The sequence below is a fragment of the Rutidosis leptorrhynchoides genome, chromosome 11, assembly GCF_046630445.1.
Source record: "Rutidosis leptorrhynchoides isolate AG116_Rl617_1_P2 chromosome 11, CSIRO_AGI_Rlap_v1, whole genome shotgun sequence".
In the NCBI taxonomy this organism is placed as follows: Eukaryota; Viridiplantae; Streptophyta; class Magnoliopsida; order Asterales; family Asteraceae; genus Rutidosis; species Rutidosis leptorrhynchoides.
This window is the reverse complement of record NC_092343.1, coordinates 211,977,138-211,989,935: the sequence shown is the minus strand read 5'-3', so window position 1 is coordinate 211,989,935 and position 12,798 is coordinate 211,977,138. Positions and strand designations below refer to the sequence as shown.

Below are 12,798 nucleotides of genomic sequence, written 5' to 3'. Positions count from 1 at the left end.
CAGCTGCCTTCTTCTGCTCCTACTTTGGATAACAACGCTAAAACTATCAAAACAAATTCGTAAAGCTCGAATACTGTTACTGTTTTGATTTAACGCGAGACAAAGATGATTATTGATGATGTAGCGGAGGGGTACGTGATAGTACTATATTTTACTACGAAATACGTTACAAATTACACAAGTTTTAATTATTTATTTAGAGAATGGATATACCTAAACCTTGCTACAACACTATAGGCAGTGTACCTAATCGTAGAGTAGTATAGTTTTTAGTAAGTCCGGTTCGTTCCACAGGGAGCGGGCTTATTGCACACTATATTTTTAAACAACTATATTTGTACAAAATATATATAATTATATATAATAATATATAAAAGGGGGTTTACCATTTAATGACCGGTTTGTCGATTTATATTTTAAGCGAAGCGTATAGTAAATGATGATATTTAAATAACAATAAAATAAATAACAATAATTAAAATGACAATAAATAAAAGTACGAGAAAAAATGAAATAAAATATATTATGCTTAATTAAACTTCCGTAACCATGATGGTTGACGTGTTGATTTTAGTTTTATGCCCATGGGTTAATTGTCCTTTGTCCTGGATTATTTAATATGTCCGTCTGGTTTTTGTCCATAACAGTCCATCGGTCATAAATATAAAATGCGAGTGCCCTCGTCAAATTATCCTTATACCCGAAGTTAAATATTCCAACTAATTGGGGATTTAAACTGTAACAAGATTTTAATACTTTGTTTAATAATTACACCAGGATGTCGACTGAGTGTAACCCAAGGTTTTAATATTTTGTTATCAATTATACCAAGTGTCCTTTGTACATAATTTCACCTCTGTTTTAATTATTCTAGTGGCTATTAATCCATTCCCGTGTCCGGTTAAATGAACGATTATTCGTACATATAAATACCCCGCCCATCGTGTCCGATCGAGTGTATATGGTAATTTATAGGGACGCCCAATTGTAAATCTTTATATTAACATTAACAAACTATCATTTAGTTAAACAAATATAAAGCCCATTAATAGCTCATAGTCTAATTTCCACAAGTGTCGTTCTTTTGTCCAAACCCCAATTATGGTACAAAGCCCAATTACCCAATTTTAGTAATTAGCCCAACATCATGATTACTTCGTTTTAAATAAGCATAATAATAACTTAGCTACGAGACATTAATGTAAAAAGGTTGAACATAACTTACAATGATTAAAAATAGCGTAGCGTTACACGGACAGAATTTCGACTTCAAAAACCCGTAAAATAACCTTTACATAACGCGAACTAATCTAATATAACACTAATCTATACTATATATATATATATTTATTTATTTATTATCTTATGGAGTATTATTATTGTTATGTTATTATACTCGGCAGAATTCGCGACCTTTTATAGGGATTCTGAAATTTCTGTGCTCCGCGAGTCGCGGCACTTTGTGCCTGAGAACTCCGCGAGTCGCGGGGATATGGAATACAGCTCACACCCCTTTGGATCTTCTTTGCCGACGTTTTATATATATAAATATAAAATATAAATAATTAATATAATTATTTATATATTATATTATATTCTTGTGCATAGTAGACTTGTAATTTTTAGTCCGTTGCGTCGGGCGTTGATAGTTGACTCATGTCCTGGTTCCGGATTTTCGAACGTCCTTGCGTACAATTTAATATCTTGTACTTTGCGTTTTGTAACTTGTACTCTTATCTTTTTTAGACGTTCTTCATCAATAATTTGAACCACTTGGATTGTATCTTGTACATTTGAGCTTTTTGGTCATTTGCGTCTTCAAATCGTCGTTTTCGCCTTTTGTCTTCGTACTTATTTAATATAAACGATTACAACTTAAAATAGGATAATTATAACTAAATAATTTACATATTGGGAGGATATTGCTACTAAATATATGTTCATTTGGAGCACTATCAAATATCCCCACACTTGAACGTTGCTTGTCCTCAAGCAATACAGAACTTGAAATAAAAACATACATGAATTACTTTTTTATTCATCACACTTTGTACATTAGTGATTTTGATATGGTGGTATAAACAATGATAGTAACGATAGAACCATGGTTAAAGGTGGGTGTGTCATCCACAGTTGCCTCGGGTTTAGGTCAACGACACTTGCAATCAAATAGCCGATTTACTTTCGGTTTCCAAAGCAAAGTGCACATTTGAAAGGCGGTTTACAGTCCCACATGACTATGAAAATGTAGATCCTTAAGGAAATTGGATCTTTATGAAAATATTTGATCTTTTGAAAATTCAATCTAGCTTTTACCCTAGATAAGTTTTCCGGAATAACCCTTCACCGGTGTTTGCAAAATATTTTTGTGGGTTGTGTGGGTTTCAGATTTGAAAATTTTAGCTCAACACTTGTGGTTTTGTGTTACCCACTTGCTAACCTTGTATTAGGAAAGCAACACGTCCAGTTTACTTGTCCCATATATTACCTTTCGGCAAACTACCGTCCGGTTGTAAAGGAAAGTGATGAACAAGCAACTGTTAAGGCAATGTCCCGTGACATGCTTTTGATTATGGTTTATAAACGTGTCGGATGCTATTACTATCCTTTGTAGGAGCAATAGTAAAGATCATCCTATGATTTTTCGGTCTGGCACAAGGTCTTGTCTTTGACCATGCTATGCAACCACCGTTCTTACGGTTGACACCCGATTTGGTTCAGGTGACCTAATGAATTCCAGGTGAATTCCTAGGATTTTACGTTCAATGGTAATGAACGCATTGAAAATAGGGTTTTCAGAAAACAAATCGGTTTGTAATTTTGATCAAAATATTTTCTCGTTCAAGCTCGAGTTTAGATATCATTGAATTCCATGAGTTTGTAATTCTCAATCTTTAAGGTCAATCTCAAGGATTGAGTAATATCAGGCTTAAAAGCTGATTTTTGATCTTTAAGGAGATTATCCTTTCTGGGAGTTTGATTCATTAGTCTTATCAAGCTAATTTGCACGGCGCCCTCCCCATTTTACGAGACATATCCTCTCATGGTTAGGATAAGTCTGACCACTTGGCGACCCTGTTTGATGCTGAGGTCCGTGGATTTCCTGCTGATTTTAGAGATGACTTTTCTAGATTTTTCGTCAACCTACAGCTGGTCTGGACGACAACTTCTTGACCTAAATCAAGAAGCGCGTGTCTTTTTCGGAAGACTTTACTTCCTTTTAATGATGGAATTGATTCATCGTGTAGATCCATCTTTCATTACAGTAAATCGGGTAAAACAGTTAATTTAGTCCAAAACAAAAGCACCTGCAATAAACTTTACAGAAACATGTGATAGATAGTTTTTAATTGAATAACTTGGCACATTCTCCCCACACTTAGTTTCTTTCTTTGCCTTTTTATTCTCCTTTATTCCATTTTAAATGAATTCAATCGTTTTAGGGTGTTTCTCAATTTATGTCCTTTCCGAGGTAACGATAATTTCGGTATTAACACCTAGTTTTCATCGTTTATAAATATGTATAAACATGATTTTGACTTCATTTAGTTGAAATTTTTTCAAATTTTCACAAAATTTGGCAAATAAAACCAAGTGTAAACCCGAGAGAATTTATAACCCTTCCCCACACTTAAGATCATACAATGCCCTCATTTGCATGAAATCAGACTATAATTATAAATTCATGAGGGTGATTAGTGTAGAAAGTAGTTAAAGATACCATAAAATTGCAGGATGATAGATGGTGCACCTCATCGTTCATTCCTTCTTGTTTTATCACACATATTTTTTTTTCAAAAACGGTTGCTTTTCTGAACTGTTTGATAATTTTTGAAAGTGCGTCTTTTACCCTAATTTATTATGCATGTTTATTAACGAGTTATGCACTAACCCGAACCCCTAATTTAACGTTAAGTGGGGTTAGACTTCCCCACACTTAGCTGACGACATGTGAAGTCGGTAGAATAAGTTCCATGAATTAGAGTAGTGAGCCAGTTATTTACATTTCGGGTGGTGTAGAATATATCAATGGGTTTAAAGTTTAGACTCACCCGATCGTCACTACTTAATTCTTTTTTAAGTGTAGCTTTTAGTAAATGGATATGTCTCTTTTCTGGTTCTTGGTCAAATGGATCGATATACACCGACATACTTATATCTATAGGGTGGACAATTCCTAACATTTCCTTCCGTTTATTCTCGACGTCAAAGTTTTCACCTCTATTACCCAATTGGGTGAAATTCGAGGTGTCATTATCTATTACAGCTCGTAGTTCATTTCTGGTGGATGACTCGTTTATTGAGAATATTGGGTTGGAAGGTTGTAGAATGGTGAAGTTCGGTTTGGCCTTGGGGGTAAAATTTTCAACGTTATCGTATTCCCAAGAGTACCAATTTGTTACCCTTACTTCTTCTTTATCCATTGATGGATCGATGATTTCGTCGGTAGAGGCTAATGTGTCGATATGTTGTGAAATTGGTAAGACTGAATAAAAAGTATCATCGGGATAGTTGGTGATTTCGGAGCTCTCGAATTCATCAAAATTCGATGATATGAGATTTTCTTGCACACGACTCCTCAGATCAACAGGTGTGTAGTCTGATAGAGTTTCAGCTTGCCGGTTTACAAACTCTCTCATTTGTTCATTTTGAGCATTGAGTTCTTCGAGTTTGATTTTCATATTGTCTAATAAATTTTCAGACACGTAATTTTCCTCGTCTACTGGTTGTTGAGTTTGGATATATTCTTGGGAATAATCCCAATTTGAATTGTATTCTTCATAATCATTCCATTCAGGTTCCGTGGGTGCGTAATTTTTCATAGGAACGTAATAATAACATTCCCATGTTGAGTGATAATCTCCACAGATTTCACAACCAGTTATTGTTTCGTCATTCGTGATCCAAGATTGACCGAACGAATTGTCATCAACACTCGTTTGAGAGTATTGATTTAATTGATTTTGGATATCAAAAAGAGTTTCCAAGGCCCTGTTTTCAAAATTTTCCATTTTATTGCGATGGACAAATTTTTAGCTACAATGTGGTGCGTTCACTAATTATCCTATTAGTTATAAAAATAGAAAAACTTATATAAGTTGTCCAATTAATAGACTTTTCTGCTTTTGCCCACGTTTCGAATAGCCAAAAGATGTAGCAGGGAGCCAGGCACCTTTAAATCGGAAAAGCCACAACTCAGCCACTAACAAATCCAACTATTACTACGAAGCAGAAAAATGTCAACGTCCATTAATTTAACCGCTTAAATAATTTTTCTTTCCGTTTGAGATATTAGATAAGAAATAGAGAAAATTCTAAGTCCTAAAAACTAGAGCGTCGAGAAATAAGAAAGAAATAGATTGCATGTCGAAAAACGTCGAAAAATAAAAAGGTAGAAAAATAGGCGTCGAAAAATAAAAATAAGAAAGTAGCACAAAAAACGGCGTCGCAAAATTCTAAAGCACCTAAATCTTAGTCTAAGGAATAAGCACTTAAGGGATTTTACGGCAAGACCTAAAAATCTAGAATTAAAAATAAACTACGGCAAATACTAAACTTAAAACTAATTACGAGCGAAAAATATACAAATTACGCTAAAACAAATAAAAAAATATGACAATATAAAAAGATATAAAAAGTGATAAAATTACTTATTGTTATAAAAATATTATTATTTTTTTTTTATATTATTTATTTTATTATAAAACTATTAAATTATATATTTATAAAAACTAGATTAAAATTTAAAAATAACAAAGTAAATAAATAAACTAAACTAAATAATTAATTAAGATAACCTAATTAGGGTTTAAATAAAAATAATAATAATTATTACACTGTAATTAATGTGTCGACAGAGGTTACCAGACGTGTCTGAGGGGCTCCGCGAGTTGCGAGGTTCCCAGTTCAAAACCTCCGCAAGTCGCGGGGGTTCAAAATTCAAACGTGACAGGTCAGTTTTACAGGTTCAACGTATTTATTTTATTTTTATTTTATTTATTTTTCTGTTTTGTATTTTTACAAAATATGTTTATATAGTAAATAAACACTTATATTTAAAAAAAAACCAAAATAGAAATGAAAATATTTTATAAAAACAGATTTATATATATATATATATATATATTTTCGGTGTTTAATTTTTTTTTTTAGATTTTATATTGTTTTTCTAAAAATAAAATATAAATATACAAAAATAAATTAAAAATATAAAGTTTCGCCGAGTCCCCGGCAGCGGCGCCAAAAACTTGATGATGTAGCGGAGGGGTACGTGATAGTACTATATTTTACTACGAAATACGTTACAAATTACACAAGTTTTAATTATTTATTTAGAGAATGGATATACCTAAACCTTACTACAACACTATAGGCAGTGTACCTAATCGTAGAGTAGTATAGTTTTTAGTAAGTCCGGTTCGTTCCACAGGGAGCGGGCTTATTGCACACTATATTTTTAAACAACTATATTTGTACAAAATATATATAATTATATATAATAATATATAAAAGGGGGTTTACCATTTAATGACCGGTTTGTCGATTTATATTTTAAGCGAAGCGTATAGTAAATGATGATATTTAAATAACAATAAAATAAATAACAATAATTAAAATGACAATAAATAAAAGTACGAGAAAAAATGAAATAAAATATATTATGCTTAATTAAACTTCCGTAACCATGATGGTTGACGTGTTGATTTTAGTTTTATGCCCATGGGTTAATTGTCCTTTGTCCTGGATTATTTAATATGTCCGTCTGGTTTTTGTCCATAACAGTCCATCGGTCATAAATATAAAATGCGAGTGCCCTCGTCAAATTATCCTTATACCCGAAGTTAAATATTCCAACTAATTGGGGATTTAAACTGTAACAAGATTTTAATACTTTGTTTAATAATTACACCAGGATGTCGACTGAGTGTAACCCAAGGTTTTAATATTTTGTTATCAATTATACCAAGTGTCCTTTGTACATAATTTCACCCCTGTTTTAATTATTCTAGTGGCTATTAATCCATTCCCGTGTCCGGTTAAATGAACGATTATTCGTACATATAAATACCCCGCCCATCGTGTCCGATCGAGTGTATATGGTAATTTATAGGGACGCCCAATTGTAAATCTTTATATTAACATTAACAAACTATCATTTAGTTAAACAAATATAAAGCCCATTAATAGCTCATAGTCTAATTTCCACAAGTGTCGTTCTTTTGTCCAAACCCCAATTATGGTACAAAGCCCAATTACCCAATTTTAGTAATTAGCCCAACATCATGATTACTTCGTTTTAAATAAGCATAATAATAACTTAGCTACGAGACATTAATGTAAAAAGGTTGAACATAACTTACAATGATTAAAAATAGCGTAGCGTTACACGGACAGAATTTCGACTTCAAAAACCCGTAAAATAACCTTTACATAACGCGAACTAATCTAATATAACACTAATCTATACTATATATATATATATTTATTTATTTATTATCTTATGGAGTATTATTATTATTATGTTATTATACTCGGCAGAATTCGCGACCTTTTATAGGGATTCTGAAATTTCTGTGCTCCGCGAGTCGCGGCACTTTGTGCCTGAGAACTCCGCGAGTCGCGGGGATATGGAATACAGCTCACACCCCTTTGGATCTTCTTTGCCGACGTTTTATATATATAAATATAAAATATAAATAATTAATATAATTATTTATATATTATATTATATTCTTGTGCATAGTAGACTTGTAATTTTTAGTCCGTTGCGTCGGGCGTTGATAGTTGACTCATGTCCTGGTTCCAGATTTTCGAACGTCCTTGCGTACAATTTAATATCTTGTACTTTGCGTTTTGTAACTTGTACTCTTATCTTTTTTAGACGTTCTTCATCAATAATTTGAACCACTTGGATTGTATCTTGTACATTTGAGCTTTTTGGTCATTTGCGTCTTCAAATCGTCGTTTTCGCCTTTTATCTTCGCACTTATTTAATATAAACGATTACAACTTAAAATAGGACAATTATAACTAAATAATTTACATATTGGGAGGATATTGCTACTAAATATATGTTCATTTGGAGCACTATCAATTATATAGGAAGAAGATGATGAAAAATATAAAGATGAAGAGGTGATACGTTGATAAAGATGATGATCAACCGCAATCTGCTTCAGCTCGTTTGTTACTATTTTGGTTATATGATAATGAAAAAGAAGAACAAGTAAATACGGGTTAAATAAATAAAAGTGGGAATTAAATCAGAAATGAACGAGTAGAAGAATGGTTTAGCAGCATGAGTGTTGAGCGAGAGATCACGGGTTCGAAACTAGGCCACGACATTATTATTTTTTTAATTAGCAATAAAAGCTGATGTTGGGCTTGTGCTTGCTGTTGGGCCGAGACCTAATTTCCCTGTTCGGCTGAGATCAAGTTGCTGTTGGGCCTATTGGACTGGAAATCCTTATTTAGACGTGCATCATATTGGACTCCTTTTAATTATAATTGGGCTAATTTTACTCATGGAATCTTAATGGACTTCAATAGTAGGTATAACTATTATTATTATTATTATTATTATTATTATTATTATTATTATTATTATTATTATTATTATTATTATTATTATTATTATTATTATTATTATTATTATTATTATTATTATTATTATTATTACTGGTATTATCCTTATTATAAGTATTATCATTGGTTATGGTTTTAATTATGATATATAGGATGAATATGATATTATAAGTATAAGTATTATGGTTTAATAGATTAAAGGCTTAAACTTTGATATAGACACAAGTACTTGAACTACATTCTATGATTGATTTAATATACTGCGTATCCCTTTTTGTTTAGCTTGGTAACCTAAGAATTAGTGAACCAGTCCGCTAATTGACGTGAATCCTAAAGATAGATCTATGAGCCTTGATAAGCCCCAGTCAGAGAATTTGAACTGCTTTAGTACTTCGAGGTTTATATGTTTGGGGATATGCTAGATGCATTTTTGTTAATGTCGGTTACCAGGTGATCATCATATGAATGATTTTTATCTCTATGGAAGAGATGTATATTTATGAGAAATGAAAATGAAATCTTGTGGTCTATTAAATTATTGGAAATGATTGTTTATGATAAACTAATGAACTCACCAACCTTTTGGTTGACACTTGAAAGCATGTTTATTCTCAGGTTTGAAAGAAATCTTTCGCTGTGCATTAGCTCATTTTAAAGATATTACTTGGAGTCATTCATGGCATATTTCAAAAGACGTTGCATTCAAGTAGTTGAGTTCAATAAAGATTATAATTAAAGTAAATGACAGATTAGGTCATTTATAGCTTGGATATTATGAAATGGTATGCATGCCTGTCAATTTTCGACGAAATGAATGTTTGTCTTTTAAAACGAATGCAATGTTTGTAAAATGTATCATATAGAGGTCAAATACCTCGCAATGTAACCATATGTTATTGTATTTGTCCTTATGGTTTAGGACGGATTTTGACATTTCGCATCCCTATATTATATTTTCCTTTTCAGTTTACAGCGGAGTATGCGTCTGATCGCTGCGTGCGAGGATGGCATGCTCTCCTTAGTGTAGGGCAAACGTTCCCGCCAATTGCCACCCCCTTTTTTTATTTTTATATTAGCTTATATTAGGTCAAATTTTGGTACATGTCCCGCTTTTATGCTAAGCGGTTGACTTTATATTCTCTAACTGTAATCTGTTAGCTTGTTATTGAATATAATTAGACATCTTTTTTGTTAAAGTGAATTTATTGTGTTTTTACGAAATCACTACGGCAGTTATAATGATTTGTTACAACATTATGCATTCAATAACTCTTATGTAGAACAAATGCCATGACTTCATGATGGGAGAGACCCTTCAATCGTTTCATGATCTTTTTATTCTTGCGCCAACAATCCAATGTTGTACGCATCTGTAAGTAAACCAATGCTTATAAGTTTATACTCAAGACTTTTATAAAAAAATTTATAAGTATGTACGCGTAAACAATCCAATGTAAATTACCCGTACTATAGACAAATCAACGTCTATACTCGAGAGTCTTCCGGCCACGCCAATGTCCGGGTTATTTAAACAAGTAAACCAAACTTGTGTTTTATAGTCTAGACTGTGCAAGTCTCCGTCTTACGAGGTGTACGAGCGTTTGAAATAAACCAATGTTTTACTACCGTCACCATTAAAAATAGTATTAGTAACCAAACTAAACTATGCCACTTGAGACCCGGAGTGTGTCCCTGTGCAGCTTAAAGGGCATGCAATCAACAAATGTAAAAATGCACAAGTTATTGGCTTAAATTGCATAATTCAATTTATTTCAAATATATCACTTGACCAACACTTAGCTGTCATGTTTACAATGGAAAAAATTCATATAATAAAAACTTTAAACAGATGTCTGGGGTGATCAATCCCTCTGTAGTTTTTTCACATGTAGCACCGTTTCAGTGTTTGCGCATGCCAGGTGCGCTTTATTGCTTTTCCATCCAAACTTGCTTGCCGATACGCCCCTGTATCGCTTACGCCAATAACCTTGTATGGTCCTTCCCATTTAGGTCCAAGTTTACCCGTGTCCTCTGCTCTGCTTGCTTCATTTTTTTGCCACACCAAGTCATCCAATTGGAAAGATAATGGTTGTACGCGCTTATTATAGTAGCTTGCGATTCTTTGCTTGTTGATTGCTTCTTTTATAGCCGCCATTTCTCTGCGTTCTTCAACTAAGTTTAGATTTTCGCGCAGTTTTTTGCTATTGCTATTTTCATCAAAGGATGCTATGCACGTAGTTGGCACATTTATTTCGACGGGTATTACAGCCTCGGACCCGTACACCAAGCTGAAAGGTGTTTCATTAGTTGCGCCTTTTGGAGTTGTGCGGTGTGCCCATAATACGTTAGACAGCTCATCTATCCAACCCCTTCGACACAATCCAGGCCTTGCTTTGATTCCTAACACAATGTCCCGATTTGCGACCTCACATTGACCATTCGCCTGAGGGTGTGCGACTGATGTGAATGTTTGCTTTATATTCAATTCTTGGCACCTGTCACTGAATGGATTACCTTCAAACTGGGTACCATTGTCGCTTACTATTTCATTTGGTATTCCAAAGCGACAGAAAATATTTTCCCATACAAAATTTCGGATTTGCTTGCCCGAAATTGTTTTCAGCAGTTTGGCTTCTACCCACTTCGTAAAATAATCAATGGCCACAACCAGAAACTTTACACCCCAAGGTTCTGCAGGGAATGGCCCCACTATATCGATTGCCCATTTGCAGAATGGCCATGGAGATGAGACCGGTATCATTGGATGTCGCGGAGCCTTGCTTACCGGTGCATGAAGCTGACACGACTGACATTTGCTTATTACTTCTGCAGCATCTGTGTACATCGACGGCCAGTAATACCCGAGCCGCATTATTTTGGACGCAACTGTTTTGTGTCCTGAGTGCAAAGCGCACATTCCCTCGTGCACTTCCCGTATGATTGACTCCGCTTGAGTTGGATTAATACACCGCAAGTGAGGTCCCAGAAAAGACTTTCTATATAGAATTCCCTTGTCTAACAGATACATTGGTGCTTTCATTTAAATCTTTCTTGCTTCACTTGAATCTATTGGCAATGTACCTTTGTTTAGAAATTCTATTATTGGTGTCATCCAACTCTACTCCTCTTCTTCAACTGCGGCCGAAACACTGCCTTCTTCAATAGATTTTACCTTAACTTCCTCAACCCAAATTTCTTTCTTAAAATGACTGAACGTTAATGCGGCTAACTTACTAAGCGCATCCGCCTTTTTATTCAGCGTTCTTGAAACCTGAGTTATCTGGAATAAATCAAAGTCCACTACCAGCTCTTGCACAAGTTTTAGGTATGTTTGCATCGATTCATCATGTGCCTCAAATATTCCGTTAAATTGGTTTGCAACTAACTGAGAATCTACATATACTGACAGTTCTTTTACCTTCAGATATTTTGCTACCCGCATTCCGGATAACAACGCTTCATACTCAGCTTCATTGTTTGTGACGGGGAAGCTAAATCGCAGCGCGAAAGTGTATTCTTCTCCCTCTGGACTTTTTAAGACTATCCCTGCCACTGCGCCTTCTAGGCCACAAGCCCCATCTGTGTGCATTTCCCACAGCTGTTCAGGCAGAGGTGGTATTTCTTTTGATTCATGCAAGACTTCGATATCTCCGGCTGTTTCAGCCAGATAATCTGCTAGGACTTGCCCTTTTACCGCACTTCGTGTTGAGAAGCTTATCACATGCTCTCCCAACTTAATAGCCCATTTAGCCATGCGACCAGAATTTTCTAGTTTATATAGCACCTGCTTTATCGGCTAATCTGTTAGGACCCTTATTGGATGCACTTGGAAATATCTCCTTAAGCGTCTAGCCGTATGCACGAGTGCATAAACCAGTTTTTCAATTGCAGGATAGTTTAATTCGCTCCCTGTTAAAGCTTTGCTAACAAAATATACAGGCATTTGTACCTGTCCTCTGTCCGCTATCAGTACTGAACTTATTGCTTCTTTCGATGCTGCTAAGTATAGTATCAATGTTTCTCCCGCGATCGGCGCAGTCATTGTTGGCAACTCTTTCAGCAACTTTTTCATTTCTTTAAACGCCACTTCTGCCTCTTTCGTCCACTTGAAATCCGTTTTCTTTAAGCAATTCTTCAATGTACCGAAAAAGGGGAGTGATCGCTCTGCGGATTTGGATAAGAACCTTGTTAATGCAGCCAGCTTACCCGTTA

General features: G+C 34.4%; 1 protein-coding gene across 1 annotated transcript; it reads right to left on the bottom strand.

The window, feature by feature from the left end:
* Window positions 1-11,704: 11,704 nt before the first annotated feature.
* LOC139875388 (uncharacterized) lies at window positions 11,705-12,175 on the bottom strand. Its single transcript, XM_071862725.1, has one exon. The coding sequence runs from the start codon at window positions 12,173-12,175 to the stop codon at window positions 11,705-11,707; it is 471 nt and encodes a 156-aa protein (XP_071718826.1).
* Between the last annotated feature and the right edge of the window lie 623 nt (window positions 12,176-12,798).

Excerpts from the sequence above, each read along its gene's own strand:
- LOC139875388 (XM_071862725.1), bottom strand. The coding sequence starts at position 12,175 with ATGCACACAGATGGGGCTTGTGGCCTAGAAGGCGCAGTGGCAGGGATA.